General features: G+C 44.2%; 1 protein-coding gene across 1 annotated transcript in view; it reads right to left on the bottom strand.

Annotated features, from left to right (window-relative positions):
* RTN1 (reticulon 1) overlaps nucleotides 1-13,699 on the bottom strand; it is a 197,536-nt gene extending 183,837 nt beyond the window's left edge. The window contains exon 1 of the mRNA XM_077820587.1: nucleotides 13,519-13,699. Coding sequence (XP_077676713.1) covers nucleotides 13,519-13,699 — 181 coding nt within the window. The remainder of the gene's footprint in view (nucleotides 1-13,518) is intronic.
* Between the last annotated feature and the right edge of the window lie 798 nt (nucleotides 13,700-14,497).

The following is a 14,497-nucleotide window of genomic DNA, read 5'->3' as shown; positions in this document are numbered from 1 at the left end:
TTTCTTAGAACTTTTACTTTTCACCCAAAACTTTTTCTGCAACCTGCAAATCTAAGAGTTTTATATGATATCTGCTGGCTTTTGGGACAACCTGGAACTCATAAGACACAATTATGCATTAAATGTTAATGATAATTTTACAAGATCAATAAAGAGAACAGCTACAACATTAACTCAATATTATGATAAAAAGAAATGGGGAAAGTTACCAAAGGGAATAAAACAATCAGCTTTAGAGGAACTGGACAGTGAAGGCTGATGAGGAATGGAATGTTAATCTGTATGACACTGTTCAGCCACTAGATAGCACTGTGTGAGAACACTTTTTTTAAAGGTTTCAGAGTAACAGCCGTGTTAGTCTGTATTCGCAAAAAGAAAAGGAGTCCTTGTGGCACCTTAGAGACTAACCAATTTATTTGAGCATGAGCTTTCGTGAGCTACAGCTGATGCATCTGATGAAGTGAGCTGTAGCTCACGAAAGCTCATGCTCAAATAAATTGGTTAGTCTCTAAGGTGCCACAAGGACTCCTTTTCTTTTTATCAACATGTCACTCTTCAATGCCCCCGAGAACCTTAGCTTTGAGAAACCTTCAGAATGGACAGACTGGAAACAATATTTTGCAACATTTCGCATTGCTACCAAGCTCCACAAAGAAACTGGAAATATATAGATATCTTCTTTAATTTATGCTATGGGGAAGGAGGTAGACCATATCTTTAACTCCTTTGACTTTATTGAAGCCAGTCACAAAGATGACTATGAAAGGGTTCTGGGTATTTTTTGTGAATACTCTATACCTCAGAGAAATGTGGTTTATGATAGAACATTTTTCCATCTGAGAATTCAAGAACCAGGTGGAAATATTGAATGTTTTATAAGAGCTCTGCATACACTGGCTGAAAACTGTAGTTTTCAGAATGCAAAATATGAAAATATTAGAGATAGGCAGCTCAAGCTATTGGGTTCATAGATAAAAACCTTTCACAGCAGCTACAATTGAAGAAAGATTTAACCCTAGCCACAGGTATTCAAATAGCAAAACAATCTGAAATGATGAAACAGCAAAACCTACAGAAAACTGATAAACTTCCTTACCTTAGGGGTTTTATGATAATGACTTTTAACACTCAAGGTTTTGCTGTTTCACCAGTTCAGACTGTTTTGCTGTTTGAGTAGCTGTGGCCCACATTACCCATAAGTGAATGGAGAGGCTGAGAGCTATACAGACAGCCAAGAAAATCTTACAGCAGGAAGATCTATTCCTCGCTCTTCTGAGTTACAGATCACACCAATAACAACTACCAGACATGGTCCAGCACAACTCCTGATGGGAGGACAACTCAAAAGTGCTGTTCCAACTTTTGAAAAGAACCTATTTCCAAAGTGAACAGGCATGAAGAGAGTAGCCAAACTGAATAAAAATGCTAAGGATGTGTCTACATTGCAATTAAACATGCACAGCTGGCCCATGTCAGCTGACTCAGGTTCATGGGTTTGGGCTACAGGGCTGTTTAATTGCAGTGTAAATGTTCAGGCTCAGGCTGGAGCCCAGACTCTGGAACCCTGGTAGGGGGAGAGACCCAGAGCCTGGGCTCCAGCAGAGCCTGAACCTCTACACTGCATCTACACCCCATAGCCTGAGCCCAAGTCAGCTGAAATGGGCCACCTGATGGTGTTTAACTGCAGTGTGGACATACCCTAAAAGAGCTTATGATCCCTTTTACAACAGACGTCACTCAGAGAACTGTCAGATCTAGAACCTGGTGACCGTGATCATGTCAAATTGGATGGAGAAAAAGGATAGATAACTCCAGCTCTCCTAAAGAAAAATAATTCAGCACCCAGATCAGAGGTGATTGAGATTGACAGGGGAGAGTTCAATAGAAACTGTTGACATCTACCATTTGTTCCTCATAACGAACAATCAACAGAGCAAACTCTACAGATGACAGACGCGGAACAAGGAGAAGACTCAAGGATTCCAAACCAACCACAGCCAGTCACTGCAACTAATGGACAGCCTGATGACCAAGTTGTTACATGGTCAGGTCATGTAATTAGAAAACCGATAGGATTTGGAGACACTTAACAGACTGATACATACTGAAGTTCAAAGACAGCGTGATAGTGTAAATATTGTAATGGAATGTGCTGTAATGGAATGCTAAACTGTATTATACTTTTCAGCTAGTAGGTGGTACTGTGTGTAAAATACCTTTTTAAAAGAACCTCAGCTATACCTGGCAGAGCATTAAGCGATCTTATGATGAACACATGTGGTGTGTATAAGCAAGTTCTGTGACCAGTCCATATCTGGGTGCAGAAGTGTGACAGCTGTATCAATTAAAATTTAGAGCAGAGTAATACTCCAATTTACATCATTCCCTTGGTCTATGATGTTTATACCAAAGGTACATAAGATCATTTCTGTGATAACAATTAATGACATGATTCTGTGAGGTACATAGCATCTCCTGAGATGGGCTGAACACTGATCAGAAGATGTTTCATACCTCATAAGATCAGGAACTACATTTTTACCAATTATTTAAAAAAAATTCCCCTCCTTTCTGTGCCTGCAATTAGCAGGTGTAAATATTGGTGACACAACTTAAGTAATTTAGATGAAGCTGTATAGCAAGTATTTAAGGCTCCAATTCAGCAAAGTTCTTAAGTCAATGGGACTACACATGCTTAAAGTGAAACATATGTGGGCCTAAGAGTAGTTAAGCTCTATAAGGGTAGTTAAGCTCTTGGATAGGCTTCCAAGGGAGATGTGGAAACTCCATCATTGGAGGTTTTTAAGAACAGGTTGGACAAATGCCTATAGGGGGCTGGACTTGATGACCTCTCAAGGTCCCTTGCAGCTCTACATTTCTATGATTCTATTTGCTTAAGCACTTTGCTGGATCAGGGCCTTAGTGTCTAAATGATCTAAATTGCACTTGTGATTATTTGTGCCTACAAACTGCAGGCACCAGAAGAGAGGTCCCTCACACCAGCTGCACAGAGATTAGCCAGAAACACAGAATTCTGCAAAATAGAAATGGGCTGCACCTGGTAATGCTCATGTTCCTGCCCCAGCACATCTGGGGAGACCACTCCATTACAGGAGCAGAGGCCAGGCATTCTGGGGTTGGTCACAACAATCTATCTGCCTGTCTGTGACACCTCATGACCCAGCAATGCTCCCTGTGCGCAGCCCACACAGATTATTTCTGCTGCTGGAAGGAATAATTTGCAGATTGGGAGGGGACTGCTGCTGACCTGAATAAGGCTGAACATCAGTGCTGCTTTGGCAGAATATATTGAGTCTTGTTCCAGAATCTGGCCTTTTTCTATTGCTACTGAGTGCTAGTTTAAAATCAAACTCAGTGAGAGAGATGCTCTCGCTGATGTGAGTGAGCTGGGATCTGTTCTTGGGTCAGGTGCTTTTCACATCCCAGGTGTACAAGATGCTATCTTTGGATTGCTTAGTCATAGTGCAGGCTGGGGGTGGCATTCAGATGAGCAACAAGTGCCTGCCAGCCCTGAGAAGCAGAATTTAGTACAATCCTATCTCATGCTGACACAACAAACAACTTTGTTCACATACTGTGGATTCAGTATATGTAGCTCCTCCTTCCCTGCACTGCCACAGACAGAACAGACGGTAGCACAGAAGAGGGATTGTATTAAAAACAAACCAACCCTTCCTTCCTAAGCCGTCTTGCTTCCTTCCTAAGGGCCTAATCCTGCTCCCATTGACGTCAATGGCAAAACTTGTCAGGGACGGTCTAGGTATACTGAGTCCTGTGTCAAAGCAGGGGGCTGGACTGGATGACTTCTCGAGGTCCCTTCCAGCCCCAAATTGCTAGAACTTTAATGGTAGAGGATCAAGCCCTAAACATAGCCCTTCTCTCATTCTATTCCTTGAAAAAGTCCTCTGCATATTTTTTAAGCCCTGATTGAAGGTTCACATCAGGCAGGGACCATATGCTCACTTGTGTAAATCAGCAGGGCTCCATTGACTTTGATACCTGAATTCATTCGCCTTATAGTCGTGCTGCGAAGCCCGTTTGTTTAATGGTAGAGGGCTGAGGATGGGATTTCTGTCCATTTTTTTAAGTTGTATTAGTCACTTGACTGGTGATGGAATGATATGTGATAGAGGGGAGCAAGGAGAACGGCTGCTTTGTAACTCTGGGGTTATTGTGCTTAGGGCTTCAGGGGTGGAGGTTTTAAACCAAAATCTAACGGATCTGGCCCAACTCTCCTAAGGCGTCTACAATGGAAAGTTAATGTTAAAGTCAGTTAATGTTTACAAGGGAAGAGGATTCTGGTTCCAGGAAACCACAAAATGTACCACATGGCCCTACGGACCTTTTTCCTACTATGTTGTACAAAACTGCCCCATTCATTCGCTCATTCCTGATCAGGATGAAGATGACTTTAATGTTACTGCTAATAATAATAATTCAACTGCAGTTAATAAATTCAGCCCTACTCAAGGGAAAAAAGTTGGGTATGATCCAGTGCAGGGGACCCCACCATATAAGACCCAATGCAAGCCAGAACTTGCATCATTATATGGGGTTTACAGGATTTTCATGGTACAGAAAGCCACGCCCTCTGGTTAATTCCACCCTTCTTCTCCCCCTCATTTACATTTTGGGGCATACACTTCTGTGTGGCATATTTTTTGAGGGCCATGTCACTGCGGCACAAAGAGATGCTAACAAACAGCTAGATGTTTCCAAATATTGGTGTTAATGGCAATTGTGTCAAACTAATCTCAGAGCAAATGGCGACATTATCATATAAGATCTCATGATCATTGAATGCTGTAGCAAGGGCAGGCATCTAATAATCACAATAACTGAAATATTCTAAGAATTCCATGTTGGCAGCTATTCAATTAAATATAAAAAAACCCAATTCTCAGCTATATTAAATTATAAAGAACACATACACTGTTCCTAGTATCTGAAAGAGACTGGCTCGTATAGGTTATGCTTTGAAACCCTTTTCCACTCTTTGCTGCCTTTTTCTTTTTAACATGACCTTGAGGCATATAATAGATTAAATTAAATAACAACAACTTTCATTCAAGGAACTCGATATGCTTTATAAGTGTGAATTCTCTCAACATTCTAGCAATGAAGGTAAGTATTAGTACATCCATTTATACACTGATAAACTGAGGCAGTCAGATCTCCTGGGTTCTAGTCCCAGCTCTACCACTGATCCATTCAGCGTCTTGATTCAGCAAACTACAGTTTTAACTTTAAGCACATGCTTAAATAAGCCCATCCCTATTCCGCAAAGCATTTAAGAATGTGCTTAAGCCCCACTGAAGTTAGGAACACACACTTTAATACTTTGTTCAACAGAAATGAAAGCATGTGCTTAACTGCTCTCATATATTAGAACCTAAAATTTGTAGGTAAGTCTCAGTGAATTTACTTGCCTACGCACATAATATTCCTATAGATGGTTAGAAAGATAACTGACCCTGAATAAAAACTGTATTTAGACATGAAAATACTATGCACTGAAAAGTCTCTCTTCGTGCTGGAATCGTGCTAAACATATACTGCTATGTATCTTTACTTCATCTGATTTACAGTATTCATTACAAATAATATTCCATTCTTTGGAAAAAAAGTTTTGCTATGTCATATTTTTTCGGTTTAAAATACCTAAGCATTTGTAAATTGCTCTAATCTGGTAGTAAGAGAAGAGAGAGGGAGGGAGTACAATAAAAACTAGAACATAAATGTCCCATTATAATGCAAAACTTGAATATGCTTTTGCACCACTTTGGAGGAAAAAGAACTACAATCTCAACTGATAAGTAAGTACATATAAAACAGATGTATCCATAAACAAGTCATAGAAAAGGTGTCTAGTCCCCCCTAGCATGTAATGACCCCAGCAACGTTTGTAGATGCAAAGGGCCTTATCTCTCCAGGTGCTGTAAGTCTCCTGTGAGTCAGTGGGATCTACCCAAACTTTCCCCTGGGTAATAAGGTACAGTAAGTAACTGGATACAGACCTTATAAGTAGAATGAGAGCATCTGTCACTCTTTCTTCCTCTCCCAGACTTGAATCCACCTGTACACTATGATCTTTTGGGGCAAAACCCCTAAATAGTTGCAAATCTTAAGGGTTTTTTTTTTAATTTCATAGATTCCAACCCAGAAGGAACCACGGTGATCATCTAGTCTGACCTCCCACATAACTAAAGCCATAGAACTGCCCTGAATTAATTCCTGTTTGAATCAAAATCGGATTTAAAAATTCAAAGTGCTGGTGACTCCACCACTTCTCTTAGAAGTTGGTCCCAATGGTTAATTATCCTCTGTCAACAATTTGCACCTTATTTCCAGTCTGATGTGCAATTTAAGCGGCAAATCATGACATGAAAATATTTATGGCAGCCACAACAACTACAGACAAATGTGATTAGATGCCCCCTCTCCCACACCCCTCCAACCAGAATTAAAAGGGCAGAAGTAGTTCACTGACCAGAGAGACAGACAAACAAATGAAATTATGTCACAAGATTTACTGGTCCACAGGACGATGGAATTGGGACATCTAAAGTAGCTCCTCTTCCTCATATCTCCTTCCACTTCGCTTCCCCCCACCCTCCCCGATATATAAAACAGCTCGTTACTGATTTATGGGATTAATACATCAGAGGTGAGTGACCTCTCCCCTCCCTACCCATCTTGTCTCCTTCTTCTTCCTGGTCCTCCTCAAGTCATTTGCAACCCTTATTAGTTAAGAGTTAACGTGGGGGGTGAGGGCAGATACACGAACATACCGGCTGTGACCAGTTTTTTCCCCAGAGTCATCAATTTATTTAATAACACAAAGGCCATTGCATATAAACAGGCTGATGCTAGCTTTCGCAGGATACCCTCCACAGCAGTAGTGGTGGGGAAATGGCAGAGTTTTCCCTGGAATTTGATTTCCATGGGCTTGAGAAATCCTATTACTGTACAGATTTTATGCAATAACAATAGCAACAACACTTAGCTCTTACATACCACCTTTCTCTAATAACCCTCAAAGCATCCTACAAAGGAGAGCAAGTATCATTGTCCCCATTTTTACAGATGGGGAAACCGAGGCACAGTGCTGGACAGTGACATTCTGAAGAATTTTGTTTGAATGGCTGGTACGCTAAAGAAATGCACACTGTACTGGCTTGCCACAGACTGGAGTGCACAGTCAAGCTATAAGGGAACTTTAGTAAGGTATAGATCCAAAAATAAATCTACTTTTTTTTCCATATCTTTTTGCAAATTTTACATCAAATCATAGAATTGTTTGGGCTGCAAGGAGCCCCTTTAATATAACCTGGTTCAACCTCTTAATTTGCAGGGGCATTTCTAAAATTTTCAGGGATTATCCAAGGGAAAAATCTGGTTATCTAGAACAAGAGAAGCCAAATACTGTATTGGCATAAGTATGTACAACTCCACTTAAATCACTTTCAAACTAGGGCTTAATTCACCCTTAAGGCTTTAACTAGGTTGTGAACAAGACCGTAGTGGACATTGTGGATGTATTTGAAAGTGGCTGCTTTAGATACAGGGAGGTAGCATTTAGGGCAGGTGTCACTACCAATGCCCTTCTTTCTACAACAATTCGATAAATAAATGCCAGGAGCCCAGTATTCACATCGTGAGCAACCCCCAGTGGCAGGAGGATGAAAAAATCTGCCAAGAAAACACATTTCAATATCTGACATTGAAAGGGGGAGGGGGCAGAAATGACTATCACAGACACTACGACCATGTCCTTACAGCAACCTGTTGATTCGCCCATGTTCTGATGTTCAGGGTAGGTGCACAAAGCCTGTGCAGTGTAGCTACATGGGTTGCAATCCAACTCTCCAAACTCACTGACTCCAATGAGAGTTTTGCCTGACTAGGACTCCAGCATCAGGCCCAGCGTCAGTGTGTTCTCAAGAGCTTGTTGCCCTGAAAACCATTTAAAATTCTCTTCCCGTCTTTAGTCATCGTGCTGCCCTCGCTGTCTCTGGCACCCAGATAGCCCCAGACACAGGGAAAAAGAGCAAATGAAAATGATTTACGAGCTAAGCTGTATCAACATGAAGGCAGGCGTATTCTAGGCCGAACGGTGCCGCCGGCTCATTCACAGCCCAAGCGAGCAAGCTTTGTGCAGGGGAGCCAAGGGGAATGGTGGGCGGCTGCAGCAGAAGCTGCAGACCCACTGGCTTTGTGCCTATTTTTTGGAGCTGCCGTGTATATGTTGGAGAGGGCACGATGCAGCTGTCAGCCTTGCCTGAAGATTTGCATCATTTTCCCTCCCTCAGTTTTAATTTTGAGCTTTCAAATATGCATACCAATCTAATCAACAATCTACTGCCCTTAAGGGCTTGGCTGTGCAGCGATTTCTGCTAGGGACATTTGTCACATGTCGAGCTGAAGGAATCAAGTAGGACCACCGTATTTAAAAACAAAAGGGCTATGCAGCAGGAGTTAAAGCCACAGCTGTGTTAGGGAGGACGTGAGGGGCAATACGCCGGCTATGGGACACACATTGCCTGCAAACGCAGGCAGGCTGAATGCCACCATGGCTAAAGGCAGGAGAGCCAGCTGCTACACCATCGCGAGGGTACAGTCAGGGCCGGATTAAGGCAACATGGGGCACTCTGGTTCTGCCTGTGCCATGCCCCATCTCTCCCAACTTGGAGTAGCAGTGGCAAGGGAAGCCCCTCCCAAAGGAACAGGGGCTGTCACAACAAGCCCCCCATTTCCCCTCAAGAGCAGCAGTAGGGTCCTTTCTTTACTTAGAAGAAGGGGTCATAGAATCATAGAATATCAGGGTTGGAAGGGACCCCTGAAGGTCATCTAGTCCAACCCCCTGCTCGAAGCAGGACCAATTCCCAGTTAAATCATCCCAGCCAGGGCTTTGTCAAGCCTGACCTTAAAAACCTCTAAGGAAGGAGATTCTACCACCTCCCTAGGTAACGCATTCCAGTGTTTCACCACCCTCTTAGTGAAAAAGTTTTTCCTAATATCCAATCTAAACCTCCCCCACTGCAACTTGAGACCATTACTCCTCGTTCTGTCATCTGCTACCATTGAGAACAGTCTAGAGCCATCCTCTTTGGAACCCCCTTTCAGGTAGTTGAAAGCAGCTATCAAATCCCGCCTCATTCTTCTCTTCTGCAGGCTAAACAATCCCAGCTCCCTCAGCCTCTCCTCATAAGTCATGTGTTCTAGACCCCTAATCATTTTTGTTGCCCTTCGCTGGACTCTCTCCAATTTATCCACATCCTTCTTGTAGTGTGGGGCCCAAAACTGTAAATAGTACTCCAGATGAGGCCTCACCAATGTCGAATAGAGGGGAACGATCGTCCCTCGATCTGCTTGCTATGCCCCTACTTATACATCCCAAAATGCCATTGGCCTTCTTGGCAACAAGGGCACACTGCTGACTCAGTCCCCTCTCCCTTCACAAGGAGGCGAGAATGGCCACAGGGGTGAGCCCTAGCTCTTACCCAGCAGCAAGGGTGTATCTGTTTGGGTAGGTAGGGGGGTTAGGCCTGCTGTACTCTTCTTCTTCTGCCACACACCAAATCCTATTGGGGTGATGTTGGCAGGGCCCCGAGAGCAATGGCTCTTGGAATTCACACCTTACTACAGTGCATGGAGCAGTTCTCCCATCTTGGAGTGATTGTTTCAGGCTCTCTGCAGACTCAGGCAGATGTCCCTGCATCAGTTAAATTCAGGTCACATTTTTAAGCTTTTCTTCACAAGCATGTGGGCTAGAAATGTACTCTTTCAAATAAATAAATAAATGCATAAATAAATAAATAATGGAACCTGAGATTCTGACCTCCTCTCATGATCCTGAGAATTGGAGCCCTGAGCACAGGCCTGTAGTGCCTATACCCTTAATCCAGCCTCGAATGCAGTATGTATAACTTTCAGTGCCAGCCCTGACCTGCCAATCTGTGTGGAATTGGAGAGAAGCCATAGTTCCACTTCTGCCCCACTGGAGATATCAGTTGGCTGCACCAACCTACACCCTACTTGTTCTCCCAGGGTTCTGGTGTGATTCTTCCTGCATCCTACTCCCTCCTCACCCCACTAACACACCCCAACTGGGGGCCAGAATCTACCCCTAGCCATTCTGTCTTTTTGTGTTTATCCCAGGAAACGCCCGATTTCAGCCTGTGCAATATTTTTGGAAATGTTTTTTTTCCAAAGAATTTTAATTACTGTCAATGGACAAAAATAAATAGCAGAATCCATGTGCAGATGGTGTGTTGGGTGGCATGGAGCTTTCTTCAGAAACATACAAATGCTTAGCAATCTCTCACTGCTGTTTTAATCTTGCAAGATCAGCCTACAGTGCTTCCTGCCCTCAACCAAGTTCACATTTTAGGAGGGGAAGACCATTCTCAGCACAAAGGGCTGAGCCACATATAAAAGAAGCAGTACCTCCCCTCTTTCATCTTGCCCCTCCAGGGATGAAGAGTCACCCTAGTGATTTCTAATATAGCAGCCATGCAGGAGAATTAACAGATGTGGAAACCGTAGCTTCCCATAGCCCAGATTTTGCTTGAGAAATCTCAGGGTCTAATTATGAGAGTTCTATGCAGTACAGCTATATCTCACTCCAGCTCCCCATCAGGAATTCACGTGAACCTTTTCTTCAGTTTCAGTCAACCCCGGCTTTGGTTGAACACAAACGCTCGGAGTAAAACCCCTGTAAAAATTGTTGTATTTCACTCCTAAATCACATAAAAGCAACTAACATCATTTTGACATGCAGCTGGTTTGGCTCAAAACTGAGCCCAGGTTGGCTTGAAAATATTCACATACCTTTCAACAGTCCCTGACTGCATTTCAAGTTTATAGCAAAATCCAAAGCCAGGGAAAGTTTGCGAGGTTCAGGTTTCATAACAAAAAAGTTTTGCACAGCTAATGATGAAATGCTGTTATTATTCTTTGTTATTTGTATGTTAGTAGCATCTACAATGTGCAGGGCACTTTTCAAACACTTAAGGTTACACAGTTCTTACCTGAAGGAGCAGATAGCCTAGCAAATGCAAAACAACAGATCCAGGGTGTAGGAAGGGGATATATAACATACAAGCAGGATGGCTAGGGGGTGACTGGGAAACATATTGGTGATTTTTTGTTTTGTTTGCTTGCATGTCTTATTTATTGCATAAACTATCCCCAACTGTCTCCACAACCTAGTGACTATTAGCTGGCTAACTACTCTATGATGACATTTGCTGCATCTATGCATCTCCCTGTTGGCCTATTCCCACAGCTCTTGGGTTTTAATGGAATTGCGCACCTGAGCAAGGCATGCAGGATGCCACCCTATAAACAACAGTGTCCAACTGTTTTTAAGAAACACAAGACAGTTCCACATACTCTGCAACATGCGAATGCCCCTTATTTGCTAACTTAAAAATAATCACACAGAAAGCGTATGTAAACAACAAGCTTCCCCTTGTGAAAGGAGACCACAAGTGCGATGATCTATGTACTTGAAACGTAGAAACCACTGATATTATAGCAACAAAAAGAGAAGGCTGTGTGTGAATGCAGTGGATTCACTGGATGGAGTGCTGTAGAATGCAGTGCTATCGGCTCTCCCCCCCCCCCCCCCGGGCTTTTTTTAAAAAATTATACAATACACATGAAGGAGTATACTCATTTTAAAATATTTTAAAATGTAACAACATTAGCGCATTTATTAGCTAATCTGAGGTCTCATCAATCTGCAACCGGTAAGCATCAGTTAGTATTTGTACTGCTGAGTTCTCTCTCTCCTCCCACCCACCCCTCCCCCGAGTTTGGCACACATACATATATTTATAACACCTCTGTGTAAATTACTCCAAATGCAACATCTTCATGATTTTCTTTACCAGCTAACTATTCTCTTTCTAATGCAGTGCACTCTGGAGAGCATCAGTGGCACCTGACAGATAAATTCAACACCAAAGAAGCTTTCATTAAATGTAGACAATATCACAGTTTTTCAGCTGAGTGGGGATTTGATCTGTGCTGTGCAAGAAACCACCCGTCTTTGTTCTTTATATAGTCTGAGCTTCAGGATTGCCATGTTTCTCTCCACAAATGAAGAAAGAAAGATTAGGTCCCCATAGCCATTTGTATAATTGTACTTATAAGGAAAATCTCTCTACTGAGGGATCCCCACCCTTCACACACACACACACACACACACACCTCCCTTACAATTACATTACAAGCCATATACCTCCCTCATCAGTATAAAATCATGTTTCACAACCTACCACCAAGGTTAGCTAATGAGCAGCACATCAGGCAGATTTTACTGCCTGCCCAAAGCTCTAAAACAGTATGACAGTGTCTCCATCAGCTGATGGGCATTAGACCCCATGTCACTATTGAACCCAGAAGAACCAAGCAGCCAGGAAGGCTGCAGCAAAACATCCATGTTGAGCACACACCCACCGAGAAGGCCAGGGCTGTGTGTAAGTGGAATCATGCGCCTCCACAATAGAGCTGGCAACAAATGGCCATGTAATGTGGGTTCCTCCTGGACAGTAAGTCTTTTGTGCTGAATGATGGTAGGAGATCAGAGAGGGACCCAACCCAAAACGCTGCTCCTAATGGATCTGCGGTTATTGCATAACTGGGACTCGTGTTGATCCCAAGCCTCTCACCTCCAACTTAGTCAACCTAAGTTTAATACCGTACAGCTGCAAATGGGGGCATCTGTTTCCCAGTGGATAAGAATTTAAATCAGAGCAGCCAACTTCCCACATGTAGATGGTTAGTTAGATTCCCCCACCAGTTGGCAACTGAGAAAGGAAGGGAGGGGGGGGGGGAACCACAGAGAAAATATAGAAGCACTTTCCTCATATAATTCTCCCATGAACTCCCAGAAGCTGAAGTCTCTGGATTTCACGGATTAACAGATGTGTGCCTGCTGCTAACCCACCTACCAAATGAAAGGTGTTCCCAGGCCTAGGGAAACCAAATACATCCCCAGAGCAAACCACATGAAATACACCCCTACAAGAAAATGGGAAATAAACACAGCAACAAGAAATATTTAAATTAAGCTGTGTCCCAAGAGCAAATAGAAAATACACACACTCCCCTCCTCCCAAATACTGAAGTTCAATTAATCAAGTCCACATGTTGAAATTAAACAAGGGCCAAGTTGGGATCTCCGAAGCAAATGCGAATTAATTCCTTGAACTCAGTCAATCAGCCCGAAATGACCCAGGTGAAAGGGAGATCACGGTCTAGCCCAGGCAGTCCGGACAGAAATACCCCTACCCCCCACCCCCACCCCAGAGCTGCTGTAAAAGCGCACTCCCTCGCCTGGTTATTTTTAAAGGCCAAGCTCTCTGGTTCTTTAGCATTTCCCTCCTGGCAATCGCCAAGCAGCCCGGCACAGATCGGAGCGGGGGGGAGGGGAAGGATGCTGCCTGCCACCCTTTGTTGAGCATCTCTGGGTACCTCGCCTTTTACCTGTGGGTGCAGTCGCCGTGGCAACGGGCGGGTGTTCCCTGGGGGAGCCGGCCGGCAGCTGCTGCGCCCCGTCTCCATCCCTCCGCTGCGCCCCAGCTGCGCGCTCCTCCGCCCCGGCCCCAGCCCAGTGCGCCCCGGAGCCCGACAGCGGCAGCTCCCGGCGATCCGGCGGCGCAGACATGCTGGCTTCCCGGCTTTGGCTCTCAAGGCAGCGGGAGGAGGCGCTGGCCGCTCGGAGTCCGGGCGGCTGCGGGTAGCTCAGAGCTGCGGCTGCTGAAGCTCCGCTAGCGTTGATTACGCAGGTGAAAATGGCTTGTTTAGCTGGAGCCTTCCAGCCCTTGCGTCACCCTGTGGCTGGCATATCACAGGGCAGCGATCTGCCAGCCGGGCTCTAACTCTGCCCCATTTAACTGCTTCAGGCAGGCAGGCACCGAGCGCTTTGTACAGAGGGAGAAACGTGCCCTGCCCAGTCTCCCTCTCTGAGACCCCCCCCCCCGCATTGTTACCAGTTGCTCAGCACAAGAGAATGCAACATGGCAGAAGAACCTGGCTCTGCATGCTTGGGGCCAGTGCCATTCCCAGAGAACTCCAGGGAGTTGCCGGGGGGCATAGGCACCCAATAAAAGATGTGCGCTGCTCCCAGAGCATTTCCATGTGTTTACAGAATACACTACTGTTTGCAGCTAGGCTGAGATGAGATTACAACTAAACGACAGCTGTCACAATAAACTCATGAGTGGCACTTACTAATTCAGGGACTGCAGGAACTTACCGTGGGCTTCCCACAGGCACAGGGTGGACCAGGTAATATCTTTTATTGGCCCAACTTCTGTTGGTGAGAGGGACAAGCTTTCAAGCCACCCTAGAGCTCTTCTTCAGGTCTGGGACCAAGAAGGCTACAGCCACACTGCATACAACATTGGGCTTCCCAGTCATTAGCTGTGAACTACCAAGGTTTCCTTGTAATTAGTGAGAGCCT

The sequence above is a fragment of the Eretmochelys imbricata genome, chromosome 6 (genome assembly GCF_965152235.1).
Source record: "Eretmochelys imbricata isolate rEreImb1 chromosome 6, rEreImb1.hap1, whole genome shotgun sequence".
Taxonomy (NCBI): Eukaryota; Metazoa; Chordata; order Testudines; family Cheloniidae; genus Eretmochelys; species Eretmochelys imbricata.
Note: the sequence above shows the minus strand (reverse complement) of the source record. Positions and strands in the feature narration are given on the sequence as shown.